General features: G+C 41.2%; 1 protein-coding gene across 10 annotated transcripts in view; it reads left to right on the forward strand.

Annotated features, from left to right (window-relative positions):
• Positions 1-612: 612 nt before the first annotated feature.
• Positions 613-23623, forward strand: part of unc13a (unc-13 homolog A (C. elegans)) — a 56206-nt gene continuing 33195 nt past the window's right edge. For 4 of the 10 annotated variants that reach the window (XM_074635791.1, XM_074635792.1, XM_074635793.1 and 1 more), the window contains exons 1-13: positions 614-1020; positions 8290-8319; positions 8879-8978; positions 11210-11327; positions 12524-12647; positions 13530-13600; positions 13859-13913; positions 14572-14601; positions 15105-15300; positions 19000-19848; positions 20756-20849; positions 21829-21875; positions 22042-22120. In XM_074635791.1, the coding sequence (XP_074491892.1) occupies positions 999-1020; positions 8290-8319; positions 8879-8978; positions 11210-11327; positions 12524-12647; positions 13530-13600; positions 13859-13913; positions 14572-14601; positions 15105-15300; positions 19000-19848; positions 20756-20849; positions 21829-21875; positions 22042-22120 (1815 nt within the window). In that variant the 5' untranslated portion in view covers positions 614-998. Of the gene's footprint in view, positions 1021-8289; positions 8320-8878; positions 8979-11209; positions 11328-12523; positions 12648-13529; positions 13601-13858; positions 13914-14571; positions 14602-15104; positions 15301-17359; positions 17480-18999; positions 19849-20755; positions 20850-21828; positions 21876-22041; positions 22121-23623 lie in introns of all 10 variants that reach the window. The other 6 variants (XR_012593972.1, XM_074635786.1, XM_074635787.1 and 3 more) reach the window with 3 other exon arrangements.

A 23623-nucleotide genomic window follows, 5' to 3' on the forward strand; every position in this document is an offset into this window, starting at 1 on the left:
CGAGAATAAAGTCACAAGTTTATGATGAAAAAAAGTTGTAATATTACGAGAATAAAGTCATAACTTACCGAGAAAAAAAGTTATAATATTACGAGAATAAAGTCAGAAATTTAAGAGAAAAAAGTCGTAGTATTATGAGAATAAAGTCAATATTATAAAGAGTTATTTTCTTTTTTTCTCGTTAAGTTATGACTTTATTCTCATAATATTATGACTTTTTCTCGTAAAGTTATGACTTTATGCTCGTAATATTACTTTTTTTCTCGTAAAGATATGACTTTATTCTCGTAATATTACGACTTTTTTCTCTTAAAATTATGACTTTATTCTGGAAATCTCCGATTTTCCCCCCCTCAATGTGGCCCTAATTCTCCGTAGTACATTTGCACTTTGTCCCTCTTTGCATTAGACTAATATACTATATACTTAGACTATAAACTGTGTTACCTTCATCACAATGAAAAAATGTTTTTGCGGCTCCAGACAGATTTTTTTATTTTGCCTAAAATGGCTCTTTTGATAGTAAAGGTTGCAGACCCCTGGGCTAGAGGGAGAGGCTAATAATCAGGTGTTTCTAGTTCTCCACCTCCTCCTCCTCCGTCGCCCTGACGTCACTGCCAGGCTCTCTCCACGCAGCGGCGGTGCTGAAGCTGAACAAAGATGGCTGTGTGTCGAGGAGCGGAGAGCTGAGAGAGAGAAGTGGAGGGAAAGAGTCTCACATTTAGACAGACACGCCAAAAAAAAAAAAAGACAAAGGATTGCGACGCTGGCGTTCACTCTCGAAGTGTGAAGATTTTTTATTTTTTTATTTTTGCCAGGCACCACCAATCACTGCCAGGCCCTGAGTCTTCTTCCAGCGACGGCAGGCTTCTCCATCCATCCATCCATCCCCAGAACCAACGATACATTCCCAGGCTGTATATTGCACTGATTAAGCTCAATTATACGGAAGCTGGAAGTGAAGAAGCTGGACCCTGTACTAAAGGCACATATAAGAGATGTCATTGCTGTGTGTTGGAGGTAAGAGAACAACTAACAATCTTATGTCTTGGCACGATTTGCTGTGCATTTCCTCGACCTGCTGGTGTGAGCAGCTTAAATAGCTCTTATCTTTACAGCTTTTTGGGAATTCACCTGTTAGGATAACGATCCATCCATCAGTATAGCCATTCTTGCACAGAAATGTTTTTAAAAACGCTATTAAATGGAAGTTTAATACAAATCCCATTAATAAGGAAATACTTCACATCCCCTTTTGGAGATTTGGCATATTTTTAATCTGTGTTTGGCTATTATACCCTGAAATATTTCACTCCTACTGTCCTACTATAGGGTGACAGCCTGTGCTCATTTTACAAAAACCTGCCATCGCTACAACCGGATCGATTTATGGAGTAGGTGTATGCTTTCTGGCAGCCGCTGTCAAACATAGTAAAACTAGATGTAACCCACTCTGTTTCCCCCCTGTGTAACAGAAGCGTGGGGTGTTTTTTTTGTCTCATGTCAAAGAAAGCGTTTCTATTGAAAATCATCTCCAGTGCAGACATTTCATCTCAGTTTTCATGCGTAATTGCGCGGATTAAAAAAGGAAGGTGTGTGCAGTACCCTACCGGGTTTATTTAGAGTAGGGTATTTCTTTAAGCCACGTGATTAGTTGCAGTATTCTTTATTTCTATTTCTCCCATTGATTGAGCTCTATAATGACAGCCGCAACCTGCTCTTTCTTTGAATAATTCAATATTCCCCAATGGTGTCCAGATTGGTTTTCTACTGTATGAACAGACGACTCATCACATTATACTGTATTATGACTGCTGGGCAAATCTCTTCCTTCAGTCATTGATGGTGTGTTTGTCATTTCATGTTGTCTGTGATGTATTTCTCCAGTGAAACAAAAATGGACCCCAAAGAGATCCGTTTTAGATTTAAGGGCTTATCTGTGAATCAGTGATAAGCCCTTAAATGTTATTCAGTCACTGTAATAATTGAGCATTTACAGGAGGAAGTTAATGTGGTCATTTCTAAAATGTAAAGTTATGTTGGTTTTGATTGGTGAAGTTGTGGCTTTCCTACACATTTTTGTATCAGGAGCTCCAATTAGGAGCAAAAGACCTTTTATTTCTTCTAATTAACCTGATCTGAGACCTTTGCTGTCGGATATGATTTCAATTGAATTGCATTATTGTACAAGAGGAAACCGGATGGATAGATTGTGCAAATGTATAGGGAGTGAAATACCACTATCCTGTGAATCTCATGTAACCTTCTCAATAGCCTCCCAAATCCCAAAGTAATGCTTAAAGTTTCATAAGGATTATAAATGCCTCCCTTTTAGAGTAATTATTTAATGTTTCTTTATACTGCCTCTTAGGGAGAAGTTCTCCACCCAACACTCAGAACCTTAAAATGAAATTCAAGTTGTTGCAGCATTCATTCAACACATTAAAAAACTGACAGGCTTATGAAGAGACTAATTTGAAGCAGAAAAAAATATGTATTACTCTGAAACATGTTTAAACAGATCTTCCGCTTTCTTAAATCATCAATGAGTTTCCCAAGTTGCACAGTTTAATAACAACCCCTGTGCCTAAAATTAGGAACAAATTTGCACCTGCACTCTGAGAATTTGGTGCCAGTTTGGGCTCATTTCCTACTCTGAGACACTTGACAGATACGGTGCCTGATTTATCAGGGAGCAGTGAAGGAAAGATGTCAAATTGACTCCTTCAGGCTTCTTCTCCAGATTCCCGGCAAGGTTGGAGCAGGCTTGTAGTGTGTATGAAGAGGCTGCTATGTTGTTGACACCAATGCTAGAGCTGATTGCACAGATGTCAGGATTGAGATCCAGGCTCGTTGGTGGTCCCTTTATGTCCTCAGGCTTTGTTGGCATAGCAACTCCAATGGTATTTTAGCTCTCTGCTGACATTTTGTCATTAGCTTCTACACACTGTGTTATAGGCCTGCAGCTAGGTTTATATTGATATTATGCTTTATAGAATGAAGAAATATAGAGGATGATGAGCGTGGTGGTTTACCTCGAGCTGCACGGTAACATGAGTTGCAGTAGCAGTGATGTTGTATGGCCTGATCAAAGATGTTTGTGTGTGTATTCTCTACTTCCATGTGTCGTGATGTTAGACATAGTCTTTGAAATGATAACCTATGCCACAGAAGCTGAATAAGCGTATTCAGATCTGGCAACCATCCTCTTACTGTCACCCCCTGTAGCGAGGTGCCAATTCATGCATTCTAACTTTTATAATAGAGTGAGCAATGAGAGACATCCTCATTAGTGTCACCTTCCCTCATTAAGGCATTATACAAACATCTTTTTAAGACTATTTATATATGTATGTATGCAGATCATTAGGGAAGATTTTTTTGCAAAAGAAGAGAAAGAGAAAGTCCAACATTAGAAATGGATATAATTTAGCAGCAAACTGTCCTTGGCTAGTTCTGTATCTTATTACCATTTCAAACACACTGCTGCGTTACTGTAATAATGACTAGGGTTAGTGGGGAGTCTGGGAATAGTTAGGAGCAAAGATCAATTTAGTTTCTAATGGAAATATATACAGAAGATACACTGCAGCATTCATATTCTGTGGCTAGTGATTCCAAGGCTACATATGCTGTATATGTTCTCTGAAGGCAGATTTCTGAAGGTCTGCACTGTCTTTATGTTTTGCATAGGCTGCAGCTATTGATTATTTTCATTGTTGATTAATTTGTTGATTAATTGATTAGTTATTTGCTCTATAAAATATCAGAAAATGGTGAAAAATGTCAATCAGTGTTTCCCAAAGCCCAAGACGACGTCCTCAAATGTCTTTTTTTGTCCACAACTCAAAGATATTCAGTTTACTGTCATTCAGGTTATTAATACACAATATAATTAACTAATAAATAATGATATATTACTATAGATTAAACTACCCAACAGTCATTAAAATGACCTCCAGCCCCAACATTAAAGTGATGAACACTTTAATGCATCAATAATTAGAATACAATGATATAATATATATTATTCTGCATAATGAGTACTTTTACTTTTGGTACTTTAAGTATATGTTGATTGTAATACTTATGTACTTTTACTAGAGTAGCCTAATGTTTTGAATGCAGGACTTTTACTTGTAGCTAGTATTTTACACTGTAGTATTACTACTTTTACTAGAGATCTGAGTTTTTCTTCCATCTCTCATTGTACTTTTTTTCCCCTCCGATATTCGATTCAGTGATTTTGGCCCGTATCGGACCGATACAGATACTGAGTATCGGATCAGCGCATCCCTAGTGTGTGACCATGGTTGGAGATTAGCACCAGCCACCAGCCAAATGCTGGTAAAATATGCAAGTGGCTGCTAGATATGCTTCACTCACAGCCAAAAAAACAATAATAATCTATTGAGTGGCTGGTAGATTTTTGAATCCACTAGCCAAAGTGGCAGATGGACAAAAAAAAAAATTTCAATACTGTGTGTGACTGAATTTTATCTGGCAGAGGTGATAGGGACATGCTATAATGACCTCAGTTTTTGTAACTGTTTTTCACTTCATTGTGCATTTGAGTCATTTCTCTTTTTATCATAATCTTTAGATTCGTCTTTTCTGTCTGCCGGTTTATATTGTTGTTCCTGGTGTCAGTAGAATTGCTCTGAAGTGTGGGCTCTTTGAAAGCTTTTGATTGGAAAACCTCAGGAAATAGAAAAGCCCCTTTAGGTCGTCTGCACCGGGGCGTGAGTGAATGTATTTGTCCAATTTTCCCCAGCAAAGAAAGCGAAAATGAGATTCTGTAATTGCCGTGGCAGAGACTCAACATTTTCTGTTGAGGGTTTGCAGAAAATGTTACACTCGTTTTTTTTTTTTTCCACCTACTCCCCTTCACTCGTGCCCCTGTGCTGTAGCTGCAGCAATGGTGGTTTAGTCTTATGCCTGTGAGCTGTACGCACCCCCCCTAAACACACACACACACACACACATACATACACACACACACACACACACACACACACCCCTTTCCAGCACCCCCCACCCCTGTCACACTGAAGTGGTTATTTTTAGTGTTGGGGATGCAGCTCGCTCTGCCCGCATCCGGCTGCACAGAGAGATTAATGGAGCACGAGAGAAAGAGATAGAAAGGGAGCACACGTGCATACTCACCACATGGCAGAGGGAGCTTCTAGGAGTGAGTGATTGAGGGAGAGAGAGAGAGAGAGGGCCGATGACTGGTTGATGGTTAGGAGAGGGCAGTGTATGAGAGAGAGGGGAAGTGTTGGCAAGGCTGCAGCCAAGGTGCATCTGTCATTTACTGTCTATTCAAAGCAAAGAAATTACTAATTTGAACGCCTCTTTGTCTAATGTATATTCAGGGCTTCCATGGAAAAGAACCTTCCTCACCACTTAGGTGTGACTGCCTAGTCAGCAGCTAAAGTATCAGGATCACAGGCGCAGTTTGCGTTGGTTCAGGAGCAGTGGCGGCCGGCCAATAGAGGGCCACGGGGCCTGGCCCCACCCACCTTGAGCCACCAAAAAAAAAAAAAAAAATTATAAAATTATTAATTATAAAAATTATAAAAATTGTCAATATGTGTGTTTTTGACCTATGGAATATACCCGTAATATTTGTAAAATAGGATAACTGCGCCAAATATCTGCTTTCCTCCTTGAACTCTCTGCTAGTGCACCTCTCAGCTGCTCTGCTGCACGTGCACTTTCTGGGGCCAAATGGATTTGGCCCAAGGAAGGCGGGTCTAATAAGCAGTACAGCCAATCACTGATTAAAGATATATGATTACAAGCATGAATGACATACAATTCATCCAATCAGCGCCGTAAAAAAGACTTCCGGGAGGGCCAAACTGATTTGGCCCATGGTGTGCGCGCGCACGTTCACGTGTGTCTCTCTCTGTTCTCGTCAGGGCTCATGTCAGTTCTCGCGGGATCAAGACCTTCCTGAGAAACACCATGACACAGGATCGCCTTAATGCTCTGGCTATGCTCTCCATGGAGAAGAAACTTGTCAGGAACATGCCTGACTTCAATAAGAAGGTCATTGAGAGGTTTGCCACTCAGAAGGACAGAAGAGCAAAGTTCCTTTATAAATGATCTGTCGTATGTTATATTAACATACTGAATTGTATGAATAAGATGTCCTTATGTCAGTGTTGGAATAAATGATAAAAATGTAACTGCAAAGTAGTAATGCGTTTTTGATACCTTTTTTTGCATTGAATCGTACTAGGATGTTTGTTGAAATTGATTGGCCCTACCCAAAAAAAAATCCACCAGCCGCCACTGTTCAGGAGGCTCACTGAACCCATAGAAATGCATCTATATTTTTTATAATAATGCAGAACTAAACATTTATTGTAATGATAAATAATATCAACCTTGTTGTGTCTTCATATTGACAAAATACCAAACAAACAAGATAAGATAGATGTGTAGTCTTTTTATTTACTTATAGTGCAATAACATCGGACACTCTGTCCACACATTCTGTTACGCGATGTAAACAAACCACGTGCCTACCTATCAGCTGTGCGCTCGAGATCAGACTGGAGACGTAGCCACTTAAAAGATGGGTGAGTAGTACTTGCCATCTTCCGACGTTTGTGTTTTTCAAACTGAAAACACAGGTTTTATACTGCGATATTTACTGAAAATGACATACAATACAGCAATCAGTAGCCTAAGTAGACTCTCAGGCGATCTCCTGGTGATCTCCCTCGAGCCTGCTGCCTCCTTATTTAGGATCTTGTAGTAAAATGAGGAGGTATTGTATAGATAACTTCATGAATCAGCCGTTCCTCTTCCGTTCAGCGCTTTCAAAGCAAACGACAGGAATAAATAGAAACAGGGCGTCCGACAAAAGTTCAGCTCAAAACGGCACGCTGCGTAGCACTTTGTCGCTCGTGGCCAGTTAGGACATTCTAATAGAAAATAATGCAATCAAACAGATTTTGTCACTGACGCTTTCTCGCGTCACATTCTGTTTGGAGGTTGTAATATGTAGGCTACACGCATTCCCAATACATTAGACCTCTCTGCGTTGTATACATTACATTCCTTCTAGATTTTCTTTTGTGAACCCCCAACCGTAAAGTTCAAACTGCGCCTATGATCAGAATGTGGATTTTACTTTGAAGTTGAAGCACATGCTCCACCACACCACTTGCTCCTCCACCTGCCTCATGAATCAGAATGATATTTAAGTGATAAGCATTAACCCAAGGGTTTGCTGGGGTGATGCTATTTTTAGATGCCAATTTGTCCACAATGATTATCATGCTTGTTCTGCCGTCACTGACTCAGAATGTGTTTCTTTATCAGCGTCATTTTTTTCTCACATCATTTTTAGGCTTTTTTGATTGAATAACCGGGAGTGTTTGTTTATTTAGTACTTTCTATTTAGAGAGTTGGACTGTAGGTCATACATTATAAAGCACACATGCTCAGAGCATTTTTAAGGGCTTGCTTTCGAGGTCCAATTATTTAAATTATGCTTATTTCTTGTATTTGCTTTCCTGAAATTTAACGTCAGTGAAAAGAGGCAATCAGCAGGGATAAAAAAAACAACCCAAAAAAACAGAGCTCTGAATATTAATAACTCACTGCTGAACATAGGGATGCTGGGCATCGGCAGGGTGCCGGATTGAATGAATAATGAATAGGCTGCTGACGTCACTGTGGTTTTAAAAGTCAGTCTGGTAGCTCCAGAGGTCCCTGCGTGGAGGAGCACCTCAGCAGAGCCTCATCTATTGTGTTGGACAAAAAGCAGCACTGCTCCGTCTTTTATCCCCCACCCCCCTGTTGTCAACCATGCAGGAATACATACACATACATCACTCAGAGAGGACGAGGCATGTGGCCACTCTCCTCCCTGGCATCGGCTTTTACTCTCACCTGCACAAACTGTCCTTCTGGCTCTGTGGCATCTCCTGCTGAACGGATGCAGTCTTTCATATTGAGATCCTGGCATTCTGCCCAAAGAGGATAGAGGAGTCCCCCCTCCTTTCTTTTAAAATGCCAGGCTCCTGTCAACCACCAGCCAACCAGACTTTCAGACACATGAGCTACAGGCAGAGGCCTGTCTGGACTGAAGGCTAAAGTCACATCACACAGCAAGCTTAGGCCTGAGAAAAGCCTTTGACGATTCACTGATATATTTGCAGCATGAAAATGTGAAATCTTTGAAAACCGTCATGTTATCATGTTTGGAAATTTGATATTTTAGCTCATTTTTTCCACACTCACTAATTTCTTTTCTCTATTTGTTTTCAGTGAAGAAAGCCAAGCTCGATGGACCCCAAGGTCAGTTGTGACCCGTGGATATGGACCCATTTGTTATTTATTTGTATTGAATCAGATTGTTTCATATGAACACACACAATAGCATGACCAATGGTATTTACTAACACCAAATACCCGCTGCTGCCATTATAGATTATAATTTACAGTCTTTAATGCACATTTTTAGATTAAGATTTTGTCTTAAACACATTTTATTTTGTACATATCATCAGTCACTTTATGTACATATTGTAATATGTACATATCTGTCAAGGATGTAAACATAAATCCTACTCTCTGTACATACAGTATATAGACATCTTCACATGTACATACTGTAATTATCCAGTCCATCTATATCCATCCAGTATTTATTTCTTTGCACTATTTGTATTGTTTACAAGTTCCAGAACACTTGACTTCTATATAGACATTTTATTTTTATTTATATTATTGTATTCTTATTTTATTGTTGGTCGTTGTTATTCCTAGCTGTTATTTCCATTCTGTGTAAGAGTCATATTCCATGTGTGTATACTCTTGGCAAAATAAACCTGATTCTGATTTAACTTTTTTACAGAGAAATTTAACACATACGTGACCCTGAAGGTGCAGAATGTTAAGAGCACAACCATCGCCGTGCGTGGCAGTCAGCCATGCTGGGAGCAGGACTTCATGTTGTGAGTGCTTCTTGCCCTCCAGTCTTCTGCCCTGTTTTATCTCCCTACATCTTTCCCTCTTTTAGGCTCTTCTGTAAATCTGCCCGTACAATGTTGCTTAATTGGGAGACAGTCTTTGCTGCACAATTTTGACTCTTATTTCTTACTACATTCCCTCCTCTTCACACTTGTCTTCCTCCTCTCTCGCTTTCTACCCCCCACTGCCTTCTCCTTGAAATAGCACCTGTAGTGCAATGAGCCTTCTGTCTTCACAGGTTGGCAGAGCATTGCTTCCTATTTCATATGTCCCATTGAAGTTAGGCAGGTGGCAGAGAAAGGCTCACAGCATACTGTACAGAAGGCAGACTATTAAAGTTTATGTGGCCAAGAAAAGAGGCTTTAGATCAATCAAAGGAGATGTCAGTTAAGCAATGAGTAAGTCTGTTAACAGGTTTTGGTGGAGAAGTTCTACTGCATATGTGAAACAGGTTGTATAAAACCTTTTGTGGCTCCAGAGGGAGCTGCGTGAAGTCTGATAAATTGTCTCACATGATGACACTCAAGTCAGCGTTAGTAGCGGCTGAAGTTTGAAAATGAAAAATAATATCTGGGAGTGTGGAGTTCGAAGAAAGTGAGTTGACCAGCCCTCCGTAGCCCGCTCCTCATCTCTGCTTAAGGCTCAAGGCTACATTAGCCGCAGCTTGGCATATAACACCCCTGAATCTCCGACTGAACTGTTGGCAGTCGAGTTGCATTGTGGGTAATGTAGGCGCCAGGTTTTGACAAGGAAGAAGAATGCAGAAAATAAAAAAAAAAGATATCTCTGGTTCTGCTGCATTGATTTTGGCTGTTATGTCAATGTCAGTCAGCGTCCTATTGCTCGCGTTTGTGCTCAAACGTTAGCTATGGTTGTACACTGTTAGCCCTGTAAGCGGGGATGAAAATAAAGGCACCCGCAAGCAAGCATGATGTCACATCCGTTGGATTTTCACATTAAAAGCAGTCTACAGTTTGATAGAGGAAACCCAGAAAGTCACAGAACAGAAGGTCTCATTTTTAGGTATTTTTACTCTTAAACAGTGAAACTCCCGTTAAATGGGCTTTCATGCATAAAATGAAAGTATTTATACGTAAAGGTATTTCAAGAGTTGTATATAATTTCTGTTGCAACTAGTATGGTCGGAAATTTAGTTTGACGTAGTTCCAAAAAATCTACACCAATATCAGTTGGCTGACGCAAGTCCATATTAATATATAAATAGTTTCAATGTAGGCATTAAATAAAGAATTAATGCTGTCAATTCACATGAATAGAGATATCACCTCAGGGGCTCAATTCAGCACACAGATGTTGTGCAACATAGAGCAGCAGGGTCAGCTGTGACATTTATACTTCCTAAAAGGAGTTATTTTTGCCCTCTGTCTCTCCCTTTGAAGAGTGAGGGGGTGATATAACACCTGCTCCAGCAGAGTTCAAACACCCAGTGAAGAGGGTTTCTCTTGGCTTCAATACACCTCCGGAAAGTTGACTGAACAGGAAAAAAAAGCCAAACACAACAGATACTGCTTCGATGTTTAATCTACCACAGTCTTATCTTTAAACTAAACTAAAACAGCACACTCCTTCCTGTCCTCCTGCTCCTTTCCCTTCACCTTTTTCACTTTTGTGAAGCAACACATCATTCAGCCATTTGCCAGATTACCTCTTCGGCTCCGTCGGAAACAGAAAGATGTGTTTTCATATCAAAGCTGTGGTTATTGTTAGGGTTTCTCTAAAGACAGCCGGTGGGCTTGGGAAGAGGCAGTGTTTGACAATTCGAGATGCTTAGTGATCTGATAATCAGTTTTGTAATCACTTTACAAATCCTAGCTAGTCCAGACTTTAGCTATATTTGCTGTATATGAGGCATAGAGTTCACTTTTGTTTGTCATGCAGACATATAGATATAGATAGTCTCTGCTGCTCTCTCTTCCATCCTGCCAGCAGCCTAGTTGACAATCACCTACTCTTTCCATCTTCATGCTGAATGACTCATTTCCCTCAGCAGATTGAATCACAGTGCATATCCATCGCCGGATTTAAGTGCAGCTCCTGATGGCATAGACTGTATTTCTGTTGAAAGCCCTTTACAACCCTGTCTCCACTCAGCGTTTTATAACATTCTGTATTATTTTACTCTCTTCCCTTTACTTTTTTTCCCCAACTCATTTTTCTTTTTCTTAATCCGCCTCTTCCTCTTTCTGCCGAGCAGTGAAATAAACCGCCTGGATCTGGGCCTGACAGTGGAGATGTGGAATAAAGGGCTGATCTGGGACACCATGGTGGGCACCTTATGGATCCCTCTGCGCAACATACGGCAGTCCAATGAGGTACACTCTCTCTCTCTCTGGCTCCCAGCGTTTATTAGCTACGCTTGCTGACCATGTACACCAATTCTCCAGTCTGACTGATGAATGCAATTGTTAAAAATGTCCTAATCAATATATGAGTTTAATTAAGTAACAAGTTCTTGTCAGATATCTGCCAGGATCTGCAGGTAAATGTGTGTGTGTGTATATATATACTATATATGTATATATACAATATATATATATATATATACATATACAACCGCATACTATACTAATAGTACGTACTGATTTGGCCAAAATGTAGCATGCAGTATGCAAACAAAGTCAAAATATGTATTCCAAAAAACCCTGATGTCGTACTGATTTGAAAAAAATCTCCAGTATGCACCAGTCCACCTTGCCTACTGTATCCCACAATGCAAAGCGCTGGAACGGTACAGGTCTATGGCATGGATGTATAAAGAGAACTGGATACAGCGTTGGATACAGCGTTGGATACAGCGTTAGCGATAGCGACGTCTTTTTCCCAATGTAAGTCTATGGGAAAAAGTATTTTTGGGCCCAATGGCGTCATGTGACGGACACGGAAGCTGTAGTACCGGCGTTTGGCCACTACGAAAATTTGCTTCAAAGCCTGGCGCTCTTCCTGGGGGCTTGATTAATGGTCACAACAACAGTGGCCAAAAACAGTACAGTGCTTTAAGAGCTCGTTTAAAGGCTAAAGCCTGGCCTAGCATACTGCAAAATAAATCAATTTAACAGTTTCATACTGCATAATACTGAGGAACACAGTATGCATACTGTATACTGTATAGATCTTTGTCATAGAAGACATTTTGTCTCGTCATAGTAAGAAAAATACAGGTAAACTAATTCTGTTAACAATGGCTCACTTCCATGACGTGTCCCAGTAAACTATGACAGTGAGCCATACCAACAACCAGGAACGAGCTCACCTAAATGGGATGCAGACGATTTGGTTGTCATCAATTATACTTGTGCTTTTACTATGACAAGCCAAAATCTCTGCTGTGAAAAAGGTCTGTCATATAAGTTGTGGCCAAGCCGACTGACTTCTAGGAGTTTTGTCACTGTGAGGCAGTTAAGACAGCCTGATAATCAGGCTGAATTACCATTTCATATGGCAAACACCATATTTATCATGCAGTAAGTATAGTTGCAGTCATATTTCTCTGCTCCTCTATCTTTTCCAGGACGGTCCAGGCCAATGGCTGACCCTGGACTCCAATGCGATCATGGCTGAGAATGAGATCTGTGGAACCAAAGACCCGACCTTCCACAGGCTGCTGCTCGACACCCGCTTTGAACTGCCACTAGGTTTGGCCTTTCACCATAGTTGTATTTATCCTACCTTGTGCTTTATTGTTTATTTATGGAGTGGTGCAGGGATGACATATTTTTGTAGGCCAACCCTGAAGTTAGAATCACACTAGTTCCCTTGACAAAAAGCCAATGAGATTTTTCCAGTTTGTTTTGGATTATTGCAGATAATAAACTCTGTGGAAAACAAACGTTTATGATACTTACACGTTTTGTTCCGTAAGATAATCTCCACAAATGAACACCACTTTTAAGGATTTTTGAAATGTGAATACAATCACCAGAAGTAAAAAGCTAACGTTAGGCTATAAAAGAACTACACCACGGTCACATGAATGCGAGTAGGCACAACGAGGCTGTAAAGGCGGACGAGTAGCCTTTTTTAAGGCACATAAAGGCTTCAAAATTCACGAGTGGGATATTTGCCGACATATAGGGAACTGGAAGTGCTAAAATACTAACTCATTTCTGGGTTGTAGGACTCATTCCCGCACCACTCTAATAATGCTAGATTTTAGATATATGGATATGTTTCAATACAAAAGAGAAAAAAACGGGAAGATACCATTTCTACTGTTACTAGTATTAGTACTGTTACTACAACATACAACTTCTGTTTCAAACTCTATCATTTGTACCATTAGTAACACCTCTAGTACTGCTGGTCCTAAACGTACTGCATTTACTATTGATGGCGTTGCTGCTACTACTACAGATTGCTTTGTAATTCTATTACTATCTTATCCTGTTGCCATGACATTGAAAGAAATCAATTGCTCTATGGTTCTATTCCAATGCTTATAGAGGAACATATAGAGAGGCATATGTTTGATGTGCTGCGTAGAGGAACATGTTGAGTGTTTGTGTTGTGTGCTGCAGACATTCCTGAGGAAGAGGCTAGATACTGGGCCAAGAAACTTGAACAACTAAACGCCATGAGAGATCAAGATGTAAGAACATCATTCTCTTCCACATTCCCGTAACTCTCTCTGCACCATCTGTCTTCTATATTTCCTCATCTTCCTTTCTTTCCTACTCTGTTTCCTTTCCGCCTCTTTCTTCATTTTCTATACTCTCTCTAATTATACTCTATGGCTGCCAATAACTGCAGAATTAAAGAGTCAATATTTTTACCAGCAATTTTCCTCCGAAGTAGTGCTGGATCTTATTTTCTAAGATGTCTGTTGTTGTGTTTTTCCCCCCCTCAGTATGCCTATCAAGAAGAACAGGAGCGACCACTCCATGCACCAACCACACAGTGCTGTGAGTGTCACAACCCACCACCTCCTGTTCTGTCCCCCGCTGTGTCCTTTTTATGCCTCCTCTTTTTCCTTTCCTCACCCCCTCTGCTCCATCGCACTGAGAACGGGACTAAACGGGAGGTAGAAAATGAGGCTGATGGATGAAGCGAAGGATGGAGGAAGTGAGGGAGGAAAGCTGATGTGACGAATCATGCATGCAAGCCCGCCTGAGTGGAATGACTTATAGGTGCTAGATGTCTGATGAATGTGAACTGACATACGATGGGTTGTCAGACACACACCACCCTGACTGACTGTCTGTCTGTCTGTCTAGTGATGATGACACAGGGGGCAAGCGTGTATGATATAAATCCATGGACAGGGGAATTGGATGGTGGCATGATGCTTATGTGTGCAGGGATGATGTGATATTTTCTGTTCTTAGTTACTTGGCAGCACCAAGGCCTCCAGCATCTGAACAAAAGCTGATTTTGATCTAAGCTTCTCTAAAGACCTTGGTGCTTTTCTTTACTCACACGCATGTGCATAAACACTCGCTTGTGAACCCTCTGCACACATATTTACATCTTAAAATAATTATTTCTCAGGGCCACAAATCTCTACATGTTTGCTTACCTGCAAACCTAATTTGGTTTCTCCAACCCTTTATCTCCTTCCAGGTAATTGGAGTCTGTGGGGAGATCAGCAAAGTAAGTTTCTTTGATGCGCTTCTGCTAATGACTTGGAGTAATTCTGTATTTATTGTCCATGTCTCTCTTAATGTAATGATCTCCTTGTGTAGTTTTCCTCGGAGACCATTAGCTGCCATGAAAATATATATATATTTTCTCCACTCGTCCTCTCTGAACTTCCTCTCAGCTCGTATCCATATTCTCCTGATGGATTTAAAGTCAAGCTTTAGTACAATTAAATCCAATAAAGTTACAGAAAATGAATCTCTGTGGTGTTTGGTGAAGATACATATGAGTTTTTCCAAGGGCTTAATTACCACTGGGGATTATTAGATAGTAATAATGGTATTTGTAGTAAAGACAAAGATTTGATTTGTTTGATTTGCTACAAGTTTTGTTTTTTTCACGTCATTGTGCCCCCCAAACACTATACAAATACTGTATAATACAATCATTCTGAGCCATCATACTCTTCTCGTCTCGTCACTTCATTCCGTCTGTCGCTGTGTTTGCATGACCAGACGAGGATCCAGACAGCGCCGTGGACGACAGGGACAGCGACTACCGCAGCGAGACCAGTAACAGCATCCCGCCTCCCTACTACACCACCTCCCAGCCCAACGCCTCCATGCACCAGTATCCCATGAGGCAGCAGCAGTATATACACTCCTACAACGACGAAATCCCTGAGCTGGACTACGATCAAAGAGCCATGAGGTAACAAGCACCCTACAGGCTCTATGTAGCCACAACTGAGACTGAGTGGTTTCCTTTTCATGAGATTACCATGGCGGGTTGTCATAATGTATCAGCAACAGGGAGAAAGGGTTTGATTAACTGTTTTAATTCACACTCCCCATCTTAAGCAGATATTCTCATTTGGAGTCTAGCATTTAGCCTCTGAGACTGCTCAGCCCCAGCGGCGTTGTTTTGTCTAACTGTATTGTACATGGTAACATGTCCCACTGTGCTCTCCTCCTCTAGAGAATAACCATGGCCTCAGTGTATACAAGCATGCTGGGGCGCACAGTTCTTGTATACAGGTCATGTATGAAGTGGGCCTTTGTGGTTATCTTTTGTGTGCAAGCGTGCGTGCATCTTTGTGTGCATGTTGAGTGTGTGAGCATCAAAAACCCCATGTGATCTCTTCTGCGCTAACTTGTTGTGCAGAAAATAACAGTAATTCTGAACATTTTTGGACATTTGTTTTAAAGGCGGCAGATGATTCAAAGTCATTGCATTGCTCAGAAAAGCTGAAACAGAAAGTTTGACCTTTTCATCTGGTTAGATTTAGATGGGTAAAACACATCTTCAAGTATTCAACCTCAGTGAGAGGTCTTTGTGCAGAAACTTAAGGATAAGTTCACAGTTTCTCAAGTCTTGTTGTTAAACAATAGTCAAGTGTTTATATGAACATTGAAACAGGTTTTGCTTGCTGTAATCACTCCTCATGTTCATAGTGGCCATTAAAAGATCCTTTCTTTTGCTCTTCTAATTTAAGTGAAGTGGGACTAAATCAAGTGGGTATATTCCAAATTTGCAGTCTTTTGAGTGCAAAATTCCCTCTTTGTGTCTCAGTGTTTTCTTGTTGAGCTGCAGGGGAGGGACAGTAACACAAAAAGGAAATTTTGCACTAAAAAACGATAAATAGACGATACCCACTTGATTTGCGTCACAAGATAACTTCTGTTATGATTTAACGGTATATAAAAATAAATTGAATTGAATTGATTTGAATAACTCGGACTGCCGAAGCCTTTTATGAACTTCGGAATGAGTTTCTCCACAGTACTGTAGATTCCCCCCCCCCTCCCGTCACTTACATTTAGGGTTGTAACGGTATGGGATTTTCACGGCGTCTTAGAAAATCAGTTAGAATGACCCTTAAAGGAATGGGAACAGAAATATAAACCTAGCTTTTTTGCACCACCTGGAAGTCAATGTTTTTTAATTGAGTTTGCCTAAAATAAAGTCTGTGGTCAACACAAGCTTAAGAGATTTTAACATTTTGTTCTACGATATAAAATGTCAGTAAATATCCCACTCGTGACATTAGAATTTCACGTGTCTTAAAAAAGGCGGTCGCCAACAAGTGGCGAAATGAGACTACAAAACGTCATCACGCCGACTCGTCCTTTACAGCCTCATTGTGTATACTCACGTTAAAGTGATGGTAAAGTGGTGTAGTTTGTTTATAGCTTAATGTTAGCTTTTTACTTCTGGTGATTGCATTCACACTTCAAAAATCATATATGTGGTGTTAATTTAGGAAGATTATCTTACGGAACAAAACATTTAAGTATCATAAACATTTGTTTGCCACAGAGCTTATTTTCTGCAATAATCCAAAACACAATTGAAAAATCCCATTGGCTTTTTGTCGAGGGAACCAGAGCGATGCTAACTTCCGGGTTGGCCTAAAAAAATACGGCATCCCTGCACCACTCTATAACGTAGATAAGCAAATGTACACGGTATGATAACTGTCAATATTCATACCCTACTTACATTGTGAGCATAATAGGAAGGGATTTTTTAACCGCTAGTATGTACAAAGGGAATGTTTGCAACAAACAAAACCTGCTTCAGTGTTCATATGAACACCTGACCATTGTTTTAAGACAGGTTTGAAAAACTGTGAACCTTTCCTGTAACCGGGCAGTGCAGAGGCTCAGTTTGGTTAGAGCTTTCTTTGAAAGATTTGCACTGAGCTCTACTGATGCTCCTCTCCCACCTCTCCCCTCTTCCCTACCTCCCTCCTTACTCCTCTTACCAGACGCTATGATAGTTTAGACTCGGCCACCAACGGGCGCAGCGATATCGACTCAGGCTCAGGGTCGAGCCGGCGCACCAGTCGTCAGTATTCTCTAGACAGTAGGCACTCACTGTCCGATAGGTGGGTCTCTGTACCTCCTCTCCAACTCCTCCTCTTCCTTCTCCTGCTCCGGCCTGTGACTCCGTCTCGCTGTGACGTCAGTGGTGGACTTGTCCCGTCCTCCTCGCTCGCTGTGCTTGCATGCATGCGCTCTTACCCTATCTCTGTATATGTATATTCTATACTTTTTTTTATAGAAAACTACTGGTCCTGCATCTATATTTACTGTGTTCCTCCTGGTGAAGAATCACGAATCAGTATCACAAATGATGTATCATACTCATCTTCGCCATTGTTAAACTCTTATAAGTTTTGCGCAGTTTTGTGTTTGTGTGTGGGTGAGTGATTGACGAGATGTGTGTATGTGTGTGTGTTGTTTCGTAACGGTCAGAGACGGAGAGGTTAATTGTTGGTTGGAGTTTGTGTGAGAGCCTGTGTGAATCTGTTGTCGCGGCAGCCTGTTATTACAGCCTCATCCTGTATGTGAGACATTAAGAAGAGCCCTGTCTTATTCTGGGTGTCCCCTGCTTGTTAATTACACACATTTAATTTTCACTTGTAAAACAGCAGGTGGCTGTCAGCTCAATAATGGGACAGCAGAGAGGCCAAGACAGATTACGCTCATTTTCATCTTCATTTCATCATGTTTTTTTGTTATATTTTTTCGCTAAGAAAGAGGGCAGATATGTATTTAGACTCGAACATTATGAGGCATTTGTCACTGTCTGTGTCAGTCTTTGTGTTGGATGAGAGAGAGATTGAGAGATAGGCGTTGAATAGAAAAGAACAAGGGTGTCGTGATTGTGTGTTTGTGTCCGTACATCCATACTTGTGTATTCCCTCTGTCTCACAGCCCAAAGCCATAATACAGTTCTCTCCTTTACTGCTCCTGCACCATGCATTATTGAACCAACATGACCGTAATCAATAGAGACGAAACAATAAAGTGAGAGTGTGTGTACGTACGTATGTGTGTGTGTGAGAAATTGTTTTTGCATGCGTCTCAAATCTCTCTCTGACTCATAGTCTGTCTCAATGTCTAATAGCCTCATTCATCATCGTGAATAAATATGATTCACTTATTTATCTGTAAAAAGAGGCTGTTTTTGTTCTGCCAGGCTAATAAATTACCCTCAGCCTTTCCAGGTTCATTGAATAGGTCTATTTATATCTTAGAATTATGAAAAATGTGTTTTTGCTAATCGTGTGCTTTTGTATGGTGTGTGTTTCTGTATTAACTTGTGTGTGAACTAGTATCCATAGTAACCTTACCTATTACTAAAAAGATGATTTCCCCTTGTAGTTACATAGATGCATCACTAGCCCAAACCCCCCTGCTCTGCTCTTATTGGTTGGTTTAAAGTCACTCCTCTGTTCCTATTGGTCAGCTATCTCCCTCTGTGGCCCCAACACAAGTTACTTAAGTGTCACTGTGGCAGCCAAACTCCTTATTGTGCAAGTATGGGAACTCCCCTAGTTTACTTTTAAACCTGTGTGGGTGTGTTTATGTAACAGGTGTCTGTATCTCCCCCTCCCCTCAGTCCCACAGACAGTCGTTACGCCTCGTCAGGCGAGTTGAGTCGAGGCAGCTCTCAGCTCAGTGAGGAGTTTGTCGCCGAGGACGGCGAGAGCTTGCGAGGTTCGGAGTTCTACGATGAAAACGACTCCTACCACTCCTGCCACTCCTCCGTCAGCTACGGCAAAGAGGACTCCCCAGTGTGGGAGGGCGAGGGCGAGGGCGAGGGCGAGGGCGAGGGCGAGGGCGAGGACCCCCAAGCCGTCTACAGCGACGAGGGAGGCTACCTCAAAGATAGAGGGGAAGAGGGGGCCCTGTATGCCGAAGAGGAGGGTGACATGTACGGGGAGGAAGGAGAGTACAACTACGAAGATGAGGAAGAGATGCCTTTTGAGGAAGACGAAGATATGTATCCACTTGACGGCACACTCAGTGAAGACCAGGAGCCGCCCTACACCCCCACACCCACAAGCACTGCCCCCACCCTCATGCCCCCCTCTGATAGTCTGTCCTCCACCAGGCCACCGCTGGAGAAGCAGGCGTCGCTGCATCAGCAGCGGCCAGCCCATGATCAGCTCCAGCCCCCCAGCACAGCTCCCAGTCTACCTCCAGTCACGCAGGACGACACGTTGCCCCCATTCAGCGCAGAATCCACCAAGCCTCCCTTCGCACCCACCCAGCCGGCTCTGTCGACCACCACTATATCCACCCCCACGACTATATCGCAGGTTCCAGCTCCAGATACCAAGCCCCTGGAGCCTGAACCCAAGTCCGAGGTGCCGCTGGAGGAACCTCCAACTCCCGAGCAGCCTCCAACGGCAGAGATCGTCCCTCCAGCTCCTGAAGAGAGAACAGAGGAGCGACCTGTTCCAAGGTGAACACTGTTCATACACTGTCTGTTCCATAGAGGAAACATTTAAATAAGCTTTCACTCACTGTCGACACTAAGGCAGTTACATTTCGGTTCAAAGACATTCATCTGGTAGTTCATTCAAGTAACAATAAGCACATACAGTATACAGTACATACTAATTATCCAAATAAGGAACATAGGAAACAGACACTTGGGAAGGGGTAGGAATAGGAGAAAACATTTAGTGCCTGTTAGGGCTGCAGCTAACAATTATTTTCATTATCGATTCATATGCCTATTTTCTAGATTAATCGTTTGGTCTATAAAATGTCAGAAAATAGTGACAGATGTCCATTCCAGTTTCTCAAAATCCAAGTTGATGTCTTTAAATGTCTTGTTTTGTCAGTCCGAAACCCAAAGATATTCAGTTTAATATGATATAAAAGAGAGAAAAGCAGGATACCTCCATATTTGAGAGGCTGAAAACAGCTTTTCCTGACATTTTTACATGAAAAAATGCTTTTATCGATTCTCAAAATAGTGGCGGGTATTTTTCTGTCTCTCGACTGATCGATTAGTCGACTAATCGTTGCAGCTCCAGTGCCTGTCCAGATGAAACAGCGCTATAGATAGAGGCCAGTGGAATTAGTTTTCGGTACCGTATGTTATTCTCTGCACCACAAATATTCTATACATTCTAACAATACAGCCAATAAAAGTTTTAAAATAACAAACTACATTTTTTAATCATCATGTTTTCTCCTATGTAGTGTGCAATATCAACGGAGTGCCTGTCTTAATGTGTTTACTACTATTAGATAGTTATCTCCATAATTACTGTACATTCACTACATTAGCTAATAGAGCACATACCTGCACATATATGAATAACATTTTTTAAATGCTGTTCCTTCAATCATTCTTTTAGCTTCCCAAAGAGGGAAATCATGGAACCTGGTCTTGCCAGAGCCAAAGCCAACTGGCTTCGACTTTTCAGTAGAGTACGACTACAGCTGCAAGAGGTACAACCTGCATGTGTGTGTGTGTTTCTTAGTGTACCTATAGGTGTGCATTCGTGCAGCGTGAATGCCTGGGCTCATAAGAGTTGGTAATGTCTTCTGTTGTTGCTCTGGTTTAATTGATAAGTCTACTATTTGAGCACACTGACTTGTTGCATCAGTCCTTGCATGTCCTACTGTTACTGTGTTTTTATCCAGCTTTTGTTTTTCCCAGTTTTTTTGTTATTGCTGTGGATTATATTGTCTTGTGTTTAATTGATAGTTTCTGTTTACCCCTTGTACTGTTTTTGCCATTTCATTATTTTCTTTTCAGTTGTTTGCCATCCTCGTAGCGATTTGCATGTAGTCCATTCTGATTACCCATGACTGGAGCGGGCGCTCAGGTGGGTGTGCCCAGTAGTGTGTTAATCAATTGATTATAATTTATATTTTATGTATCCAGTGCGGCTCATAGATATTTATGGGGAGCCAAGCAACACATAGGAAGCTGCTGCAAGCCTGCCAAGTGTCAGTTTAAAAGCCTGTCGTTTATACTAATCATGACTATTTCTGTTCGTCAGTGTGACGTGAGTATCAATGCCGTGTGTCATTCTTTGGACAGGCAGGCAGACAAAGAACATGACTTTCAATAATAGAGCAGATAGAATTAGAAGAGTGATTGCACGGATGGCCATCTGGCTGTAATCTACTTTTACTATGAGTCTCAAACGCAGAGAAGCCACTGCTGATGTCAATGATCACCACACTCACTCAGAAAGACACAACTCAGCTATACCACTCTCCTCATCTCCCCCCGTTTTCCTTCTATCTCCCACTTGTACCACTATTATTATATTATTCATGTTTAAATTCTCTCGATTTTTTTATTTGAAAGCACTATGTACAGTACTATAATATGATATGCTTCCAATGTTTCCAGCCACAGCTCTAATGGCACCCTGCTTGCCTCTGTTCCTCATTTCATTTTTTTCTTTCTCCTCAGGCCCGAGGAGAAAGTGTTGGCATCGCCTCTCTGCTTTTATCAGCAGGGTAAGTAACCATGACGCTGTTACTACTACGGTCATTGGAAATCTATAACTTACCAACCGAAAGGCAACTGAACGCATTTATTGTCTAATTGATTCGTCGTGTCCAGGTTCTAGTTAACAACATGTAGCTGGTGTTGAATCCTGCTCTGTGCATGTTTTGTCTCCAGGATGGGTGGCGCTCTGTATAGCATTGACAGCATGCCAGACCTCAGGAAGAGGAAAGCTATGCCTCTCGTCCGAGATCTGGTGAGTTTCTGCACTAATCTCTTTATATTCCCCTGAGTAAGTGTCTCACATCTCCCCAGTCCATCTATCACTCAGCTCAGCAGTGAGAGCTCTCATCCACTAAGCCTGCTCCTGCTTGCTGTCTGATTCTCTGCTGTCTCTGCTTTCACAGCTTATTCTCTTTACCTCATTGCTCTTTTATTCATTTTGCTTTCTTTTTACTTCTCTTCCTCACTGTCTTTTAGCCCACTTCATTTGCCTCTTGTTTCAGCCCGACAGGGTGAGCTGTAGGGCTAAGGGGCCACTGGCGAGGCCAGAAGTTTCCTCTGACTGACACTGATGTTTGCTAGCTGCTGTCATATAACAGACCTTTCATTACCCCATGCTGCCATCGTCCCCATGCCTCTCTGACACTGCCTCATTAAGGATAAGACAGTGAGGAATATAAATCCTCTGGAGAAAACCTTAACTGATTCTTACATGTCACTTCCTAGAGTAAAGAGTATCTTGTACTATTACACTAGCAAGTATGGATACGATCAGAATATGGATAGACCAACCCTGTCTCCTACAAAATTATGTTCCCATACAACTGAACTGCATTCTCAATTACGTTTCGAGGGAAACATATTTTCTCCCGGATAATGGTTGCCGTTTTATACACTTTCAAACACGTGGTTAACGTTGTAAATTGAAACAAAACAAAAACGCAACAAAACTACTTGGTTAGGTTTAGTATAAACATCATTGTTTGACTTAAAATAAGTATGTTTGTTATGTAAGTAAGTCACGAATGTAAATTATAATGAGTCAACTTTGACTTATGGTTTCACATGGGACACCAACAGCGGTCTCCTGGGTGAAAGTCCTATTTGTTTGTTTGACCCACCCATCCACCCCGACCTCCTCCGTACGTGGTCTTTTGCGGACTATGAGTAGAAACATAAGAAACCAAAGAAATCCTTGGTCGACTAACACTCATACGATTTCGTCGAATAATCGATGAGTTGATTTAATCGACAGATCTGCAAAACTGAGTTTCTCCACAAAGAATTATACAAAAGCACCACTTCAAATCTTGTGTTTACCAGCGATGCGCTCAGAAGTTTCTTGGAAATAAGTCATTCAGCATGAAAAAAACGACTAATCAACTAAAGAAATTTTAGTCGACCAAGACCAAAACGACATATTAGTCGACTTATCGACTAATTGGGGGCCGCCCTAGAAAATATGTTTCCCTTGAAAAAATAAATAAATAAACAAACAAACAAAACAAATGAAAGAAACCTTAAAGGAATAGTTTTCCATGTGGGAAATACCCTTGGATGCTTTCTTACTGAGTGTTAGAAGAGAAGATTGATTGAGCAGCCTTAAGTTTGGAGGCGGGGGGAAAAACTTCCAATCAAACTTGTCATTTTTACACTTTGTTTTTTTGTGCAGATTAAACAAATTAAATGCAATTAACTAATTAGTGAGCTATGGAGGTGCTGGTAGGCAGATTTTATTACCTTCAGATAGTGTCAG

This window comes from Sebastes fasciatus, chromosome 5, assembly GCF_043250625.1.
Source record: "Sebastes fasciatus isolate fSebFas1 chromosome 5, fSebFas1.pri, whole genome shotgun sequence".
Lineage (NCBI taxonomy): Eukaryota > Metazoa > Chordata > Actinopteri > Perciformes > Sebastidae > Sebastes > Sebastes fasciatus.